Source organism: Populus trichocarpa, chromosome 2 (genome assembly GCF_000002775.5).
Source record: "Populus trichocarpa isolate Nisqually-1 chromosome 2, P.trichocarpa_v4.1, whole genome shotgun sequence".
Classification (NCBI taxonomy): Eukaryota; Viridiplantae; Streptophyta; class Magnoliopsida; order Malpighiales; family Salicaceae; genus Populus; species Populus trichocarpa.
The window spans coordinates 16196043-16216643 of NC_037286.2; the positions used below are offsets into that span (position 1 = coordinate 16196043).

The following is a 20601-nucleotide window of genomic DNA, read 5'->3' on the forward strand; positions in this document are numbered from 1 at the left end:
TTGCATTGTAAACCATACTATGGACATAAAATATTTGCATTGTGGATGACAATATAGCAGCTGAGAGAGCATTATCTTTTATGTTTATTAGTCAAAAAGTTTTACTGAGTTCGGCTTTAAGTCAGACCCACCGATCTTGGGTGTGATTAGGCACCCAGACTTAGCGCTATTGGGTCTGGCTGGGCCGCTAAATATTTTCAATTTTATTTTTTTGTCTTTGTAGATTTTTTTTTCTTTTTTGTCTTATTTTTTTTCATATGGTAAAGAGAAAATAAATTAATGAGTTTTTTTTTATATTATACAAAAGTTGGGTGATGATAATATTTTTTTCATTTGAAGTTGGGTTGAATTTTCTTATTAAAGCATGTTTGATTTTATGTTTCAAAAATGCTTTAAAAAAATTGAAATTTTTTTTTTCTTGAATTCATATTAATATTTTTTTTATGTTTGTGTATTATTTTGATGGGATGATATAAAAATCAATGTTTAAAAATAAAAATAATGTTATCTCAATATATTTTTAAAACAATATTTAAAAAATGAGTATTGTGAACATACTCATTACATTGTGGACCACACTATAGACATAGAGTGTTTGCACTATAAACGACACTGTAGCACTTGTCGGGCGTTGTCTTTTCTATTAATTAGTCCCACTGATCTTGGGTCTAGCTGGGCAGCCACACCAAACGTTATTCGATCCGGTTTTCAGCCACACCCACCGATCTTGGGTTTGGCTGGGCAGCCAGATCCAACGCTATTAGATTCGGCTAGGCCACCAGATATTTTCAATTTTATTTTTTTTCTCTTTAGATTTTTTTTCTTTTCTTTTAATTAATTTTTTTTCATACGGTAAATAGGAAATAAATTGATGTGATTTTTTTTGTCATTTCAGGTTGGGTTGAATTTTCTTATTAAAGCATGTTTGTTTTTGCATTTCAAAAATACTTTTAAAAAAAATTAAAATTTTTTATTTTTTTCTTTACTTCAAATTAATATTTTTTGATGTTTTTATTTTATTTTGATGTGATAATATAAAAAATAAAATTTAAAAATAAAAAAATATATTATCTCAATATATTTTTAAAGAAAAATATTTTAAAAATAACATTTACGTAAGAATATAATAGCTTGCATATTGGCCCACGCTCCTTAGTGGGTCAATAACAATTTTTTTTCTAATGTATAAATACTTGAGTTAGGTTAAAAGCATGGAATGTATTTGCATCATCACCATCTTCAAATAAAGTATTTTTTACAGTTACACCATGAATAACGCATAACAAAGCAGCGCTCAATACACCAACAACTAATTTCTTTCGCTTTAATTTTTTTTCTTTTAAAGATATTTTCAATTTTATTTATTTTCCTCTTTAAATTTTTTTCTTTTCTCTTATTGAATTTGTTTTTCAAACTGTAAAGAAGAAACAAATTGATGTGACTTTTTTTATATTGTACAAAAGTTGGATGATGATAGTTTTTTGTCATTTGAGATTGGGTGTAATTTTCTTATTAAAGCATGTTTGTTTTTGTGTTTCAAAAATACTTTTAAACAAAATTAAATTATTTTTATTTTTATCCTTTACTTCAAATTAATATTTTTGATGTTTTTGTTTTATTTTGATGTGATGATATAAAAATTAATTTTAAAAAATAAAAAAATATATTATCTCAATATATTTTTAAAGTAAAATATTTTTAAAAAAATAACGTTTACGTAATAATATAATAGCTAGCATATTGGTCCGCGCTCCTCAGCGAGTCAATAACAATTTTTTTTTCTAATGTAAAAATGCTTGAGTAGGGTTAAAAATACGGAATGTTTGCACCATCTTCAAACAAAGTATTTTATAAGATAACACCATGAATAGGGCATAATAGAGCAACGTCTAATACACCGATGACTATTTTCTTTCCCTTTAATTTTTTTCCATTTAAAATATTTTCAATTTTATTTTTTTTCCTCCAATTATTTTTCTTTTCTCTTATTGATTTTTTTTTCATATTGTTAAGAGAAAATAAATTGATGTCACTTTTTTTATATTGTACAAAAGTTGGGCGATGATAAGTTTTTGTCATTTTCAGGTTGGGTTGTATTTTCTTATTAAAACATGTTTTTTTTGTTTCAAAAATGCGTTTAAAAAATTTTGAATTTTATTTTATTTTTCTTTACTTCCATTAATTGTTTTTTGATGTTTTTGTTTTATTTTGATGTGATGATATAAAAAATAAATTTTAGAAAATAAAAAAAATATTATCTCCATATATTTTTATAGAAAAATATTTTAAAAATAACCTTTACGTAATAATATAATAGCTAACATATTGGTCCGCGCTTTTCAGCGGATCAATAACAATTTTTTTTCTAATATAAAAAGCTTGAGTTGGGTTAAAAGCATGAAATGTATATGCAAGATCACCATTTTAAAATAAAACGAAATATATATGCCCCATCACCATCTTCAAATAAAGTATTCTCTACAGTAGCACCATGAATAACGCATAACATAGCAGCGCCCAATACACCGCCAACTAATCTCTTTCTTTTTAATTTTTTTCCTTTAAAGATATTTCCAAATTATTTTTTTGTCTTTAATTTTTTTTTCTTCTCTTATTAATTTTTTTTTTCATACTGTAAAGAGGAAATAAATCGATGTGACCATTTTTATATTGTACAAAAGTTGGGTGATAATAATTTTTTGTTATTAGGTTGCGTTGATTTTTCTTATTAAAACATGTTTATTTTTGCGTTTCAAAAATGCTTTTAAAAAATTTTGAATTTTTTTTGAATTTTTTCTTTACTTCATTTTAATATTTTTTATGTTTTATTTATTTATTTTGAAGTGATGATATAAAAAATCAATTTTAAAAAATAACCTTTACATAAGAATATAATAGTTAGCATATTAGTCTGCGCTCCTCAACGGGTCAATAACAACTTTTTTTCTAATGTAAAAATGTTTGAGTTGGGTTAAAAGGACAAAATGTATTTACAACATCACCATCTTCATATAAAATATTTTCTACAGTAGCACCATTAATAATGCATAACAGAGCAGCACTCAATACACCGACAACTAATCTCTTTCCCTTTAAATTTTTTTTCTTTTAAAATATTTTGAATTTTTTTTTTTTGCTTTTTAAATTTCTTTTCTTCTCTCTTATTGAATTTTTTTTGGTACTGTAAAGAGAAAATAAATTGATGTGACTTTTTTTATTGTGCAAAAGTTGGGTAATGATAATTTTTTATCCTTTTAAACTGGGTTGAATTTTCTTATTATAACATGTTTGTGTTTGCGTTTCAAAAATGCTTTTTAAAAAAAATTGAAAATCTTTTATTTTTTTCTTTACTTCAAATTAATATATTTTTTTGATGTTTTTGTTTTATTTTCATGAGATGATATAAAAAATCAATTTTAAAAAATAAAATAATATATTATCTCAACATACTTTTAAAGAAAAATATTTAAAAAATAACATTTACGTGATAATATAATAGTTAACATATCGGCTCGCGCTCCTTAGCGGGTCAATAACAATTTTTTTTTAATGTAAAAATGTTTGAGTTGGGTTAAAAGCACAAAATGTATTTGCACCATCACTATTTTCAAATAAAATATTTTCTATAACAGCACCATGAATAGTGCATAACAGAGCAGCACCCAATACACTGACAACTAATTTCTTTCCTTTTTTTTTTCTTTTAAGATATTTTCAATTTTATTTTTTTTCTCTTGAAATTTTTTTTTCTCTCTCTTTTTTTCATACTGTAAAGAGGAAATAAATTGATGTAATGTTTTTTATATTGTACAAAAGTTGGGTGATGATATTGTTTTTTGTCTTTTCAGGTTGGGTTGAATTTCTTTATTAAAAGCATGTTTGTTTTGGAGTTTCAAAAATGCTTTGAAAAAAATTTGATTTTTTTTATTTTCTTTACTTCAAATTAATACTTTTTTGATATTTTTTTTATTTTGATGTAATGATATAAAAAATAAATTTTAAAAAATAAAAAAATATTTAAAAATTAACCTTTACGTAATAATATAATAGCTAGCATATTGGCCCGCGCTCCTTAGCGGGTTAATAACAATTTTTTTCTAATGTAAAAATGCTTGTGTTGGGTTAAAAGCACGAAATGTATTTGCACCATAACTATCTTCAAATAATATATTTTTTACAGTAGCACCATGAATAGTGCATAACAAAGCAACAACCAATATACCGGTAACTAATTTTTTTCCTTTTAATTTCTTTCCTTTTAAGATATTTATAATTTTATTTTTTTTCTCTTAAAATTTTTTTTTCTCTTATTGAATTTTTTTATACAGTAAAGAGAAAATAAATTGATGTGACTTTTTTGATATTATACAAAAGTTGGGTGAAGATAATTTTTATTATTTCAGGTTGGGTTGAATTTTCTTATTAAAGCATGTTTATTTTTGCGTTTCAAAAATACTTTTAAATTTTTTTGATTTTTTTCTTTACTTTAAATTAATATTTTTTTGATATTTTTATTTTATTTTGATGTGATGATATAAAAAATAAATTTTTTAAAATAAAAAATATTATCTCAATTTTTTTTTTAAAAAAAATATTTTAAAAAAACCTTTCCATAATTAGAAACGTGTATTCTTCCACTTTAAAAAAAATGAAAATATTCAGCATTCTTGAAGTAGGAGACCAATATCATTTACTTCCGTATGGATCCCAACAAGTATTCCATAAATTTTCAGTGACAATGAATTGTTTCTTTCTTTATTTTTTTAATGATGGATCCAAAGGAAAAAAATATTATAAAACAATACCATATAAAAAAATATTATTATATTGTACAGCAATTCATCATAAGTCTCGGTGCAGTACAATGTACTGATGCCTATGAGTTGTCTTTATAATTATAATTCGTGTGGTCAATTCAGAATCCCCTCTCCAGTCTCCACACCTAACAAGCCGTCAACCAAACATAATTTTGCATGTGAAAGCCTTTTTATGCATGGTCCAATTATCTCTCAGAAGGCCCAGCCCATTTCCAGCTCTCACCTTCTGGCGCATCTTATCTGACTTAACTCCCTTTACTTGCTAACGGTAACCATAACTTCCGCGCAAGTTAGCGCTACACAAATGAATGACTGGCTAACATACGCTGATTTGTTTTCGCGGCCCACTCCTCACTTTGGCCGTTGATTCAGGAACTGAAAATATCTGTCGGACACAACGGATTGATCAGACCAAATTCCCAAAAACCATTAAAGGAATCAAATGGCTGAAAATCAACAAAGTGACTCGGTAACCGGTGCCTCTCACTGCGCACGATAGCTTGTGGATTCAATTTAACCTATCGTCTTCCAGGTGTGCGCATTAACTCTCTCCAGTTCAAGCTACCCGCCTGTTCAAAAGCAGGCACATCGTCTCTCCAGAACTCAAATCTTTAATTCAATTCAATTTGATAGGTATGGAATCTTCTTTTTTTGTTTTCTCGAGATTTCAATTTCATGCATTTTATTAGTTTTGCGTGTGATCACTGTGATTGTATTGTTTGACTTTGATGATTTTGTTCAAATTTGGATTGGATCATGCATGGGAATCGAAACCTGTGGTTAAAGTGGAAGTGTGTAAAAGATTGGTAGAATTTTAGGGTTTTTTTAATGAGTAGTGGAGGTCTGCACTGTAGAATTTGGTGAAAAATTGTTTAGAAATGACATTTCCGTGTTGATGGCAATGAAAATGAGAATGTGTTTTTAAGTTTGCTGCACTATGAAATTTGCTTAAGCAGAAGCATAAAAAAAAATTATGTTGTTTGAGCTTGCCAATCAACTTATAATGATGCATTTGCATCAACTTAATGCATGAGTTGGAAGTGGTTGCATTTCATATATGCTGTTGGTCGCTCATTAAATTCTTCGACAAATCTAGGAGAACATGCATTTGTATTCTCGATGTAGCCCTCAGCTAATGTTGGAGATTCCTGCCTCGAAAAACTCCTGATATTGGTTTATAACATCATGAGTATTAGTATTATTTCGTATAGAATAGTCGAAAAATATGTTGGGTTTAATGGTTAGAAAATGCACATTTTCTCAATGTAAAACAACCGATGAGAATAGCCTTGTTAGGGAGGAACATTTTTCAGCGTGTTATTTTCATCTTTCCAAAATGAGGAAATAAGAGAAAAATATTGCAAACACTAAAAAAAAAAAGGTATAAAAATTCATTTCTATTAAATGTATGAAAAGAAAATGTTTTAATTCTTAAAGTTGTAAAAATTCTGTGCAGGTCTCTTGTATCTACAATATCATTTATCTACTATGGAAATAATGTCCGGATTAACAGATGTAGTGAAAGAAACCTCTGAAAGTGGCATGGATTCATGCCCAGACGATATTGGAACTGTGGAGGAAGTGCCAGAGGACACAATTTTGTCACGGCAAACTTCTGTTAACCTTGTCCCTTTTATTGGCCAGAGATTTGTTTCCCAAGATGCTGCATATGAATTTTATTGCAGTTTTGCAAAGCAATGTGGCTTTTCAATCAGACGCCACCGCACTCGAGGAAAAGATGGTGTAGGTAGGGGAATCACAAGAAGGGATTTCACATGCCATCGTGGTGGCTATCCTCAGATAAAAGCTTCGGATGATGGAAAGCTGCAAAGAAATCGAAAATCATCTCGATGTGGATGCCAAGCATACATGCGAATAGTTAAAAGAGCTGATTTTGATGTTCCTGAATGGCGTATAACTGGTTTTAACAACATCCACAACCATGAACTTCTGAAATCAAATGAAGTACAGTTACTTCCTGCTTATTGCACCATGTCTGCAGATGAAAAAAGTCGGATTTGCATGTATGCAAAAGCTGGCATGTCAGTTCGACAAATGTTGAGGTTAATGGAACTAGAGAAGGGTGTTAAACTTGGCTGTTTACCATTCACAGAAATAGATGTCAGAAACCTGTTACAATCTTTTAGGAATGTTAATCGAGATAATGATGCTATTGACCTTCTTGAAATGTGCAAATACAAGAAGGACAATGATCCCAACTTCAAGTACAACTTCCACATCGATGCAAATAAACGCTTGGAGCAAATTGCTTGGTCATATGCTTCATCTATTCAATCATATGAGGCCTTTGGAGATTCCATAATTTTTGACACAACACACCGTTTGGATACCTATGACATGATTCTTGGGATTTGGATTGGGGTGGACAATCATGGAACTAATTGTTTCTTTGGTTGTGTGCTTCTGCGGGATGAAAATACAGGGTCTTTTTCCTGGGCATTGAAGGTAAGGAGCTGTGTAGCATTGCTTTAGGTGTGGGATCTTTTGCAATGTTGTTGTAACTTTCATGCATGGGACATCATTATAATCATTCAAACCTATCCAATCCCCTTTTTGTTCGACCATAGCTCTCATGCATTCAGCCTGAGGTCAAGTAAGCTACATAGTGATGAAGGGTTGTGTGAAAGCTACAGGTACATGAATTTAGTAATAAATCTTGCCAAACAAGTAACACCTGCAAACACATTTTCCTCTAATCCTTTATGACCTCATTCAAAAAATTCAATTTATTTCGTTTCATAAATGAGTTAATTGCCATTCGTTTCCAATGTAATATGCATCTAGTACATTGTAAATCCCTGCTACATGAGCCGCACAAGACAGTTTTTTATTGCCCTTTCTCTCACTTCTTCAGGATTGTTTTCTTATGGTTTTTTTTTTTTCAATCTAAAAACCACTGTCTTGTTTCTTTTTCTCCCAAGTCTGGATATCATCTTTAGAATAATTGATAGCAAGTACATTTAATTTTTTTTCCACAACAGAGTTCAATTAGGAATTTCTTGCATTTATTTTCTTTGATCCATCCTCTTGAAGACAATACCATTGCCTCATGCATCCAACTTTTGTATGCCATCTTAAAGACCAACAGTTTCACTATACAACTCAAGAAAGCTTCAGTCCCAACTATTGAAATTTGGTTATGCATTTTTTCTTGAAGCATTTGAATGTCTCATAACCATTTCTTAGCTGTTTCCTCCTTCAAATTTTTATGACAGACGTTCTTGGAGTTCATGGATGGAAAGGCCCCAGAAACTATATTAACTGATCAAAATATGTGGCTTAAAGAAGCCATTTCTGTTGAAATGCCAGGGACCAAGCATGCCTTTTGCATATGGCATATCATTGCAAAGTTCTCTGATTGGTTTTCTGTTCCTCTTGGATCACAATATGATAAATGGAAGGCTGAATTCCACCGGCTCTATGGTTTGCAGTCAGTGGAGGATTTTGAAATTGGATGGAGAAACATGGTTGATGCATATGGAATGCATGGAAATAAGCACATCGTCAGTTTATTTGCATTGCGCACGTTTTGGGCACTGCCATACTTGAGGTGCTGCTTTTTTGCTGGAATGACCAGTACATTTCAGTCAGAGTCCATAAATGCTTATATCCAGCGGGTTTTGAATGCTCAGTCCCTTGATAACTTTGTGGAGCAGGTAGGAGATGTACAACCTTTTCTCTTATACTCATGCTTAATGTTGTCAGATTTTGTTATTTTAACCTTCTCTTTTCAGGTAGCTGCTGCTGTTGAATTCAAGGAACCAGGACCAAGACAAAAGATGCAAAGAAAGGTTCATAAAATCTCCCTTAAAATGGGATCTCCAATTGAATCTCATGCTGCAACTGTTCTAACACCTTATGCCTTTAATAAACTACAAGAAGAGCTTGTGTTGGCTCCACAATATGCATCACTAATGGTGGATGAGAGTTATTTCATCGTGAGAATCCATACTGATATGGATGGAGGGTGCAAAGTTATTTGGATTCCTCATGATGAATTCATTAGCTGTAGCTGCCATTTGTTTGAGTTTTCAGGAATTCTTTGTAGACATGTTCTCCGTGTTCTATCAACTAACAACTGCTTTCACATTCCGGATCGGTATCTACCTGTTCGTTGGCGTGATGTCAGTACTTCTTTGACCAAGCCCTTCCAGACTTTTACTTCAGAAGAACATGCAGAAAAGGTTCAGTTATTACAGTCCATGGTTTCGACACTTCTTACAGAATCAATAGAGACAGAAGAACGTCTTGATGTTGCTTGTGATCAAGTTGCTGAGGTGTTATCACGTATCAAGGAATTTCCTAGGCCAGGACATGGTTGTAATGATATTGGCTATAATAGTCCATCTGACTCGTTGATACTTCCAGAGGTTGAAGATTCTGATGGATTTGTCCATGGTTTTGCTGATGGAAATTCTCATGAACCTTTAACTTTGGGAAAGATAAAAGAGAGAAGACTAAGAGACGGCATTAATATCTTCAGGAAACGTAGGCGTTGCTCTGTGCCTTGCTGTGGACAGTATGGGCATGATGCAACTGATTGTCCAATGATGGAAGGTGGTGATTTGAATGGAGATGGACTAGGATTTCTGTAGGTAAGTTTCTGGAGATTGATAGATGCGTGAAGTAATAGTAGTAGGCAGCCCTATGCTGTCAGATTAACACCAGCAGTTCATAATTTTTCCTGCAAATTTTGTTCCGCTTCTTCTGTATAGAGATCTAGTAAGCATTCTATCAAATATTAGAAAAATCGAGAAGCTTATTATTGTCATATCATGCAAGCTGAATAATCATATTCCTAATCTCTGATAGAGTTGAGCACAGAATTACCCACCTCTTTTGCATTAGATGCCAACCTGGTGTTGCATATGATGTCATTTGTGGAGGAAAAAAAAATTCGACTCCATATTTGGAGCAAACTAAATGTTTCAATTAGATTGATAGTGTTTTTTTTATATATATAAAAAATCCATTTCTAGTAGTTGTTGCTGATGGTTTTTTATGGTTGCCAAGCGTAGTTCCATTTATTTGAGCTGGTAAAATAGTATTCATCCTACTCTGGAATGAGCTTGATAAATCACATCAGAAACTGGGATGGTCAAATCAACAGTGATTTAGTTCTTTCTTAGGCTAGTTCTTGTCATGCATGGATCTTTCTTTGAAAGTAGCTGGAATTGAGGGGGAAAAGAAACTAGTTGCATGTATCCAATAAAGAGGCTGGAATGGTCAGCGTGTGATATATTCCCTGCAATTGATTGGTTTTATAATCTGGAAAACCTGGTGTTATGGTTCTCCCTCATTGGATGGGAATGTTATTGAAGAATTTGTGTTTTCTTTATGTGCTAGTTAAACTACCCTACAGGTCAGAGTATGGTGACAGGGCTTATGTCAAGGCTTGAACAACCGCAAATCCAGCAGTATAAGGTCTTGTCAGCTTTCCCATATTTTTTTGTGATCTGAATTGTGCGTTGCTGATCTGAGCTGCTTATTGATCGATATTGGTTCAGTAGTTTATTCTTTTATGGATTTGGCTGGTGGATGATCTACCTTGGGTGATTCTAAACACAAACCAGGTTATCAAGTAAATACAGCATGTATTCAAAGATGGGATTCTTTTGTGTTATGCTCTGTCTACTTGTCATTTTCAAACTTCATGCACAGTGGTTTCTTGAGGCACTTCACGGATGCTTGACACTTGTCCACTCCTGTGAGAAGTGGTGATAATACGACCACACTGATGTTTTGCAATAGCCAAATCATGGAATTCAAATGGAGGATGATGTCGATTGCCATGCACTTGCCTTGTCAACCATTGGTGCTGAAAACCTGTTTGAACGCAGAGAGGGAACCGATATTGTCTTTCGGTGTTGTATGCATTTATGGATACTGCTGATACAGAGTACTGGTGGATTCTGGTTTTCAGTATTGCTTTCATGGAGGGGAAGAGAAGGGGCAAGTGTGGCCACAGATAGTTTTCCCTTGCAAGGGATTTGGTGATCTCGGCCCCGTGACTGATGTTAGACTATGTGGCTGGTTATTAGAGAATAATAGAAACTAATATTTATCTACTGATATCTATTAAGCATCAGAGTTGTACATTGGTTTAGAATGTTACGAATTCTACAATATCCCATTACACACAGAAATTTAGCACAGGATCAGTACAGTAAAGCACTCATTCCCTATTTTCCGTGTCATCAGCTAGTGAGACCTTGCTTAGCCTACTCGGTAATGTTTTCACATCACTGGATCTGGCCTTTCGACTTCCACCATGGCGGCTGCTTGAACCATAGAGGGCTCTGTGTGCAAGCGCTTTTCCAAAGCGCGGGACAGCTGATGTCGGTGTCTCGCTGTTAACTGAGGTGTGCGTTGAGGTATTCTGGATGCCGTCGTTGTTGGTGTCAGAAACCTCAACATCTGCCTTTTCAGTTGCCATCCCTCTCGCTCTCTCTCTCTCTCGTCTAATCGCTTCCCTGAATAGTGGGAAGGAGTTTCGCGAGGCTGTAGGCTCTACAAGGTGTGTGGAATACAAGGCGAGTGATTATATACGAGTTAGAAAAGAAAGGGTTAGAAGTGAGCATAAAACTTTTTGTGATCTTGCCTGGTGGAATCTGAAGCTGGCAAAGTTTTTTATGGCCGAAAGATAAATCCATGGCAGAACTCTTTTAGCAAAGAAGAAGTGATACTTATCTTGAAAAGGAAGAAACAAAACCGTCAATCTGTGATCTGCACAATCAACCATTATGGCATTATTGTGGCTGCCTCTCGCTTGCCTTTTTGGCGAAGACAAGAAGGCACCTCGCAATAATATTTTTCATGACTAGGAACTCGAAATCCTCCTGCAGGTGGAGGTTAGATAAATATCAATACACGCTTGGCAATTTGCTATGATTAATCACTAGTCAAAGCTAACACTTTTGGGCCAGTGTTGATTCTCTGCCGCCCCTTGTGAATACAGCAAAGCCACCGAACAAGGCTTGCCTTCGTATTTTACCTTATCTTTTTTTTCCAGCTCTAAGGAATGAGTAAGGTTGAAACAATCCAATGCCTTTTTCCCTATCCGGAACACCTTTGAGTGATGATCTTCTTTTTTCCTTTTTCTTTAATTTTACGTCTTTATGTTGCAACTAGGAATTAAAGTGGAACGATGACGCAAATAATCTCAAGACTAAATTGATCCTGACTCTTGATCATCGTTTAAAAGACACTGTTGCAGGAATAACAACGTACAAGTCTTTCACAGGGAACAAGCAGTATCTACTATACTATGCAGTCTCGCATACATGCCCTTCAAAATAAAATCACCACTGGTACAAAAACCAAGGTGCTCCACTTCTTTGAATGGAACATGGCTTGCAACAGCGATTATGTGCCATCAATGTCATATTTAGTTGTAAGCACCAAAACATTCAGAACACTGACTATAGGCTCAGCAAACTATAGATCTGAAGAGGAAGAATGAAATAGTGAGAAGCAACGGTAACTGTGGTATGTTCTAATATAGTAGTATGTTTTAACAGTAACCTGCATGTCATATTTAGTTGTAAGCAGTAATTGTATATGAGGTATGACATTGTATCAGCCATTCGACTGAAGAAAATCAATGGTTGAAAGATTGTCTAATAATAATATTTTTAAACATGTAGGTGGATCATCCTCTATCAGTGTGTGCATGCGAGCATACGCCTCTGCATGTGTTCACATAGTGCAGAAACTTGCACCAATAAGCAGAATGCCAGCCATTACACTAACAAATATTTATTTGGGGGAGAGATTGGGTGGAGAAGGAATAACTCAGAACAGGACTAGCAGCCAAGTAGGAAACAGTCATACCAAGTTGTTTTCCGGTGAACCCCAAATGAAACCTTGAATGGCTGCTGTGAAAAGGTCACATGCAGCCAATGCATAAATGATGAGTGCATTCATTCCCATCCACTGAAGTACCATTGAGGGTTTTCTAAAATGTTAGACATCAGCCTGCATAAAATATGGTTGAATTGAAATGATTCTTTCATGCCAATCTCCTTTAGTCTCTCGATCTTTTCAAAATCTCTCCACTGCACACAATACACATCGCCCCAGCAGTGTCAAAAGTGGGAAAGAAAAGAAAAGGGGATGACAAAACAATGGGACTGAGAGTTGTATAGTTACAACATCTTCATGTGATGGGAAGCAAGCCATGTCAGTGTATCTAACAAGAGTATGGATATAAACAGATAAAAACTCTAATGTTGTAAACCATCCCAACAATAATCCAAGTTAAGATCTAGCCAATCCCCTATAGATGGCAGGGAGATTTGCTACATCCTCGTAAGACTATTTCTTCCCCAACCTCAAAAGCCATGATAATTCCAAAGCTCTACACGGGAACATAATTTACCAAGTTCAATGAAATTTTAGGTAAAGAAGAAGCTCAGACATTATAACAAGATAAATCAAGCTCTGTAGACCTACTTATTTTGCCATGTTGGTGGTGAATCGATAACAAGTAAGCGATGTCAATGTATTGAAAGCAAGTATAGATCAGAACAGACAAAACCCCACTAAAACTAAGCTGAAGCTTTCAGTCCATAAACATGTCAAGAAGAAACCGCCTGTTTCTATATTATCGTAATTTCCCTGATTTTAACCCGATTAAATTGTATGAATAGCTCAGGCTAAGTGATATGAGTCAATAAGATCTCCTCGTTGAACACAAGAAAGCAAGCGCATCGTATATAAATTTAATATCATAAGTTTTTCTGAATAACCAGAGAACTACCAAGTGCAACGCTAGAATTTTTTTATTCATTATTTATCTATTTGTTTGTCAGGTAGTAAGCGGATGATAAACTTACTATGTAAAAGATAATCATTAAAGCCAAGCCTGATGCTTCCGCTGTAATGCGCACATAGCTCAACATATATAATGGTTTATAAAAAGGAACACCTGAAATATTCCCAAATATTACTTAACGGAAAAAGAGAGGATCCTGGTAGAAATCATTGATGTTAAATGAATATTTAAAATAGGAAATCTACCAAGAAGTTTTAACACATATCCAGTAATGTACAGTGAAAGAACACGACAAATACAGCCTCTGCATGTGGCCCTGCAGCAAACAAGAAAGATAAATATTGTTATCCGAGTCCATCAAACCATAATGTTGACACAAATTGGTGCACCATGCACATAGTAAAAGAACAAAAGGTACCCATAGAAACACTATAGATTATAGAACAAGATGTGTCATACCTTAAAATGAACAAGTATATGACCAAACTGCAATCCAAGAAAACATGTTATAGAAGCCATCAAGAAACTGAAAAGATTGTTAAGAAAAGAAATCAACACTAAAGTTTGTCATTGACACAAAAGCTTCTTCTTTTTTTTGGTGTCAAAAGATTATGTAAATGAAACGCTATTTCAGCAGATAATTTTGCAATCAATTAGAATGACACCCTCAAGTTGCTATGGATATTTCTATATTTTAATATATTAGTATAATCTATTTGTCCTCCATGTGGTTGATAAACATCAGAGCATTTAATTTTCTTTCCTAACATAATAACTAATTCTTAAATTCATCTAAATCTATCTATTTATCAGTTTCATTTTTTGAGTGTCAACACATTTTTCAATTAGGTCTTTCATCTAAAAATGTCAAATTCTCATCAATCCAGTCTTGTTTTAGTGCATAAAATGATATAAAATATTAACCAAAGTTGATGACCGGACTCCATTGAAATATATGTGATACTTAAGGGACCTCATTGATAAATTATTAAATTTGGGAAACCTAAATTATAATTGGCAAAAAACAAGGAACCCATGTAAAGTTTTTCAAAACTGGGAAAAAAAAAAGGAGCTGATTATTTGCTGACATGCTAAGAGCTGTATCACTACACATTAGTACAGTGAAAGCATCTGAAATAGGCACTTGGCTTTAATGTATGTTATTATAATGGAGAAAATAATCTGGTGATTCATAAGAATATGGAGCAAGAGAAAGCATTGCAGTTTATCTGACCTCAAGATGCCCTTGGAGTCAAATGGAGCAAGGAACCAACCAGGTGAATCTGGTACTAGAGGTATAGTCAGGAGAATTAACACTACATTGCTATGAAAACAATGTAATTGTTATGTGAGTTCCTCAGAACATCACCATTGTTCTTCTATACACAGGGTGCTGATATAGAGGATGCTCACCAAGAAAAAATCGATCAATCAGGCCAGCTGCATTACAAGGAGGTTCAAGACTTCCCTTCACTCCACAATTCACCTATAAAACAAGATACAGTGGTTTAAGTCAGTTCCATAAACCAGAGGGAGAATAATAGAATTAAAGCTTGACAATAGCAAGAATTCCATTGGAAAAAAAATGGTAATAGCTGATAAACCATAAGTATATTCTGATGAAAGAAAATCAAGTTTTATTTTGCTGTCTTTTGAAAATGGAGTTCAGGCAAATGCTAAACAGTCATCTGGTTGTTTAACGATAAAGAAAGGGCAGTCAACCGAATGCACCAGCTTAGCTGTCAGGTCTTGTTTGACAGTTTTCTGGATACCTTTGTTACTTGATTGCAGTTCATTATATTAAAAAGTTGTGACACTGTTCAGATAGTTTCATTGAGCATGGTTTCAGTTGGGGGCAAAAACTGAATGAAAAGAAAGAGATTAAAGACAGTCGCACTGATGTCCAGAAATCAAACAAGACGTCCATTATGTATTCCACAAAAACAGATTCAAAACTATTTTCTTGTAGTCTGGATTCTCTTGGCAAGAGAATTTTATATGACAAGTCAAAAAAAAAAGAAAAAACAAAGAAAAGAAAGCAAACAGCAATGGAGAAAAAGGACATTGTTTGAGCAGAAAATGGTTGATAAATCAACAGAAAACATGCTTCCGGTGAAGAATGGCCCACTAACAAAGCTGAACCAAAGAAAGTCCAATCCCAGAGACGATAAAAACTAATCATTCATGTGACATGGCAGGTTGAGAAAAGAGAAAATAGTCACATCAGCATCTTTGCTGATATAACCAAACTTTTACATATGGATAATGCGATCTTTACATGGTAGATGAACTGGTAGAAATCGTACAATTCAACTCACAGTTTTAGTACCAGATTTGTAACCAAACAGATGTGTGCTTGGAACTTCAAATTCCCAGTCTGGATCATAAAGGCCATACAGCCAGAAAGCGACCATCCTGCAAAAGCACTCTCGGAAAATTAAAAGTGATGTACTATAAACTTTATCATCAAAATCATTAAATTAACTATCTTTCTAATTAAATTTACTTTGCCACCAATATGTATAAAACATCTAATCCAGCATTCAGTTTATGGTTGAGCAATAAGCTAAACCCTTTTTTTTTCTGCCCTTGAGTTTTGATCCAATAGGGATGTACTTTGACACAATGGGAGTCACTTGTATTTCCTTTTGACTTTTGCGAGCTAAAATGACTGGACCTGGTGATGGGAGCAAGCTTCAAAGTACAAAGCCCTTGCAGATGCCAAAATGGAAGAAGTAAAATTCTTATAACATCATGTTATTCTTGAATCCAACATCATGATTATAGTACAAGAAATCACCACAGAAAATGTTCCTCTAGTCCAGTTTCTTCCTAGACTTCAAAATGGAGAAAGATGGCAGTCTGACGCAGACAGAAAAGCTTGTTAAATGAGTTTTGAACCTTCGGTCTAAATTTTGCTTGAGCCCTATTAGGACTTCGTATCTCCTCAACTGCCTTGAGTTAAAGAGACTTGAACTTATTGTCGTTTAATTATGACTCTGAAAAAAAAATTAGCTCAAGAAAATGTTATTAAATTCAATTGTGCAGAAGAGCTACGTGAAAGGAAAGAAAGAAGCACCTGTTTAACCTGATAATGAAGAGAAATTTGTTACCTTAAAAACTAAACTGATAGAGAGACCAACAACAAAGAGGAAAAAGGGCATCACAAAATCAGAAAGCGTCACGCCAAACCACGGAGAGTGATTGATACAAGGAAAAGCTCCTCCAGCATCATCAACTAAAATCATGGGCTGTAAGGGGAAAAATAACTTGTGAAGAAATTGATCTTGATTACGGCGATGGCAAGGCCACGAAAAACTTCGAGAGAAAGGAGGCGTTGAGCTGGTGGTGGTGCGTTGGATGATGAGGTTGAAGGTGGTGCTGTCGTTTCTTCTTCTTCTTCTTCATTGGAAAGTGAAAAGGGATTGTGAAGAAGAAGGGATTCGTTCTCCTTCTCCTTTATATTCCTTTTCCTTCCAGTAGCCTCGGAGCCAGTGTTTCTCAGTTGAAGACCAGGCAGGTGCTATGCTATTGCTACCTCACCTCAAATATTTGACTAGCCTGCTCCCCGGCTGCCCAACATAACCAAGCTGTTCGATTCAATAAACGGATCTAATCTATGCCGGATGGCATGATGATTCACACATAGATTTTGACTTTTTATCTCTTTAATGCTTAAGTAGAAAATGCGATAATCGAGAAAATATTTTAGTTGTTTAGTGATCTAAAATATTTATAAATCTGTTAAATTATTTTGAGAGTTGTATAAGAATTAATTAGTAAAAAAATTAGTGTCCATCATTAGAAATATATGGCATGTTATTGACAAAATATTCGGTGAATGTTAATAACATATTAGCTAGAAATAACTATTGGTTGAAATATAAAGTGTCTGATATGTATTGAATGTAGTGTGTATTTGCATTATCCATCATTAACTATAAAAGATAGTGTCAATTATATACAAAAATATGCACTTGCAAAGAATATATCAAAGAATAAGTCATTTTAAGAATATTGTGTATAATGAGCGGTGCGGCGCCGTATTTTGAATCCTCGATGATTAAAAAAAATTAGGTGTGTGTTTAATGGTGAGAGAAAAGAGGAGAGACAATGTGTGAGGGAAAAAAGTGGGAGTTATAAACAGAGGAAAAGCGTTAGAAAGGGTGAGTAGTTGTTTAGGCATAGACTCAAACTCCCAAAAAGAGGTGAGAGGTCATTTGGGTGTTAGATCAAACAACCATAAAAGGTGGGTGACTTTTGGGCTTTGGCCAAAATAGTCACACAAAAGGTGGGTGGTCATTTGGGATTAAGCCCAAATGATCATATATGTGTGTGTATGCACAAGCCATTCTAGTGGGTGCATCACTATCTTTCAGCGAGACATGGAGCCCCCTCTTGGCACTTCTTGTGGTCTTCCAAATTGTTTTTGGAATTATATCGATGGGATCTTTTCAACGATACTAGTGGTGTTAAAAATAGAGTTTTGATTTGTCCTCAATGATTTATTCTTTCTTTCCTTTTTTCTCCCTCCTCAGTCAATTAGGCTATATGATCTTTGCTTGCGGTATGTATGCATAAAGTGAGGAGAAGTGCATGGAGTGACTTAATGTGCATAGGTGTTAAAGTGGGGTGGAATGCATTGGGTGAAAGTGGAGAAGTGTTTTTCATTTCACTCTATTTAGGCCTTTTATTTCAATTTTTTTGGGTCATGGCTTAAACATACTGATTTTTTTAACATGTAACATCATTTGCCTCCTAAGTCTTTTAAATAAACATGTTCGAAAGACTTTAACTAATAGAAATGAGAGAAGAAAACTTGCTCATTTTGTACATGTGATGTTACCTTTTGTTTTGTATTGTGACAGACTTGTAATTTTTTGTCAATGTTTATGCAAGGGAGAGAATAATTTAATTGCTTTACTTTGTTAAAAGAAGTAATATAGTAATAAGAAATGAGTTTAAAAGTAAGTAATATGGTATGTGTAAGTGTTCAGAACATGAGGAAGTTTTTTTTTTAGTAGTCATATAGAGTGGAGAAAGATCCTTGATCTTTTTGGAGACAAGTGGTTAAGAAGATGTGTACAAAGATCCTTGATCCTTTTAGAGGCAAATGATCATGGAGACCTAGAATAGGAACCCTGATCCTTTTAGAGATATTGGAGACACGTATCGAGATTCAATCGAGAGACGTTTGGTGACATAGAGATCTCGCCCTAGAGATTTTAATGGAGACACGTTTAGAGATACAAAGATCTTGCCATGAAGATTTTCATAGTGACATGTTTAGAGATATGAAAATCTCATCGTGGAGACTTTTAGAGAAACATATTTAAAGATTTTAATGGAGATTTCTTATTAGAGACATTGGAAATATGAAAAAAAAAATACTATTTTTATTGAAAAACTAAAAAAATAGAGATACAATTCTTGGAGCTAATTCGAGGAGTATTTGATTTTAGGTAGAACATCAAGTGTCCAGATTTCTTTACTTTTATTCCCAGGTCTTTTTTTCATGAACTGGTGAAGGTAATCTCTGGCGATCAATATTTTTATCTCATTTTTCAGGGTGTGACATTCTTTAGTTTCACACCAATGGTCATGATGAAAAAGACGGAACTTGTTAAGGTTTCTTGTGTTTGAACTATTTTTCATAAGAGATGGATATTGCATAAATTCTTTCCCTCTGATAGTAGCAAGAATCCCAGTCTGTGTGATGGTCAGAGGGGTAGTAAGAGCTCGAGGAACGTGAGACAATTATGAATGTCCATCATTGGCTAAAAAATATGGTGTCAACCTAGTATAAAAATATGTATTTGCAGATAAAATATCATAGAATATGTTAATTTAAAACATTAAATGCAATAGATAGTATGACACTACGTTTTGACTCCTAGAAGACTAAAGAATTATAGGTGTACGTATAATGGTGAGAGAAAAGAGGAGAGAGATTGTGTGAGAGAAAAAGGTGGAAATGATAAGGAAAGAGAAGAAGATGGGTTGGTGCCATCTTTTCTAACTAGTGGTAAATAGTGCAAACACGCATCATGTTAGATAGAAATAAATATTGGAAGAGAAATAAGGTGTTTGATTTAAATTGAATGTGATGCATGTTTTGTATTGCCCACCATTAGCTAGTAAAGGTGATGTCAACCCTGTATAAAATTATGTACTTATATAAAATATATCGAAGAATATGTTAGTTTAAAAATATTATATACAATGGGCAATGTGACATCGTGTTCTTAATCCTTAGAGATGAAAAATATAGGCGTGTGCTTAATGGTGAAAGAAAAGAGAAGATAAAATATGTGAAAGAAAAAGATGGAAGTAAGGATGAGAGAGAGAGAGAGGGCGAATGCCGGAAAAGGTGAGTGGGTGTTTGGATGTTGGCCTAAACTACCATAAAAAGGTGAGTGGTCATTTGGGCTAAAGCCCAAACGGGCACAAAATGGTGAATGGTTGTTTGGGCCATTTAAGCAGTACATATGGCCTACTTTAACCATTTTTGGTGGTCTTCCAATGTATTTTTCAGAATTGTATCGTTGAGATCATTTTAATGGTACTGGTGGTGTCAAAAAAAATCTTCAATGTGTCTTTAATGACCAATTCTTTCTTCCATATTTTCTTTCCTCTTTTATCATATCTTCTTTTTTCCATGACAAGTGAGCTTTGTTAACATTTCTTTCCCTGTTTCCTTTTATTGCATGCATGTATTCGTAAAGTGAGGAGAAATGATTTAATGTGCATGAGTTTGAAAGTAGGGTGATGTGCATAGATGAAAATGGAGAAGTGTTTTTCATTTCACTTTCTTTGGGTTATAGCCTAAACATAGTAGTCTTTTATTTTAATATATTTAGGCCACAAATAGAGTGGCTTTTATTTTACTTTGTTTAGACCCAAACAAACTGAATTTTTTTTTACATTCATCATCATTAGGGAATCCTTCTACAAGGTTGACAGTGTTTTTTCTTTGAGCTAAATGAG

General features: G+C 33.7%; 1 protein-coding gene and 1 long non-coding RNA gene across 13 annotated transcripts; one reads left to right on the plus strand and one right to left on the minus strand.

Moving 5' to 3' along the window:
- The first annotated feature begins 5067 nt into the window (after window positions 1-5067).
- Window positions 5068-9609, plus strand: LOC7478858 (protein FAR1-RELATED SEQUENCE 11). The gene is made up of 4 exons (XM_002302710.4): window positions 5068-5450; window positions 6274-7283; window positions 8054-8494; window positions 8573-9609. Exons 2-4 carry the CDS (start codon window positions 6306-6308, stop codon window positions 9431-9433), a joined length of 2280 nt encoding a protein of 759 aa, XP_002302746.3. The 5' UTR covers window positions 5068-5450; window positions 6274-6305; the 3' UTR covers window positions 9434-9609.
- A 1279-nt stretch (window positions 9610-10888) lies between these two features.
- On the minus strand, window positions 10889-17284 carry LOC18096433 (uncharacterized). 12 transcript variants are annotated; one of them, XR_002980411.2, is made up of 8 exons: window positions 16728-17278; window positions 16121-16613; window positions 15933-16029; window positions 14849-15100; window positions 14074-14100; window positions 13860-13930; window positions 13676-13767; window positions 10889-12895 (listed from the first exon to the last, which is right to left on the minus strand). It is a non-coding gene; the product is annotated as an uncharacterized LOC18096433 (long non-coding RNA). The 12 variants fall into 12 exon arrangements; XR_008058537.1 differs by adding an exon at window positions 15678-15750 and having other exon boundaries at window positions 13676-13930; window positions 14074-15100; window positions 15944-16029; window positions 16728-17284; XR_008058531.1 differs by having other exon boundaries at window positions 14074-15100; window positions 16728-17282.
- Window positions 17285-20601: the final 3317 nt, after the last annotated feature.

What these genes read in the sequence shown, in the direction of transcription:
- LOC7478858 (XM_002302710.4), top strand. Translation starts at nt 6,306, where the DNA reads ATGGAAATAATGTCCGGATTAACAGATGTAGTGAAAGAAACCTCTGAA. An exon ending in CTTTTTCCTGGGCATTGAAG is followed by an intron (nt 7,284 to 8,053) that starts GTAAGGAGCTGT and finishes TTTTTATGACAG; the next exon opens with ACGTTCTTGGAGTTCATGGA. An exon ending in TTGATAACTTTGTGGAGCAG is followed by an intron (nt 8,495 to 8,572) that starts GTAGGAGATGTA and finishes TTCTCTTTTCAG; the next exon opens with GTAGCTGCTGCTGTTGAATT.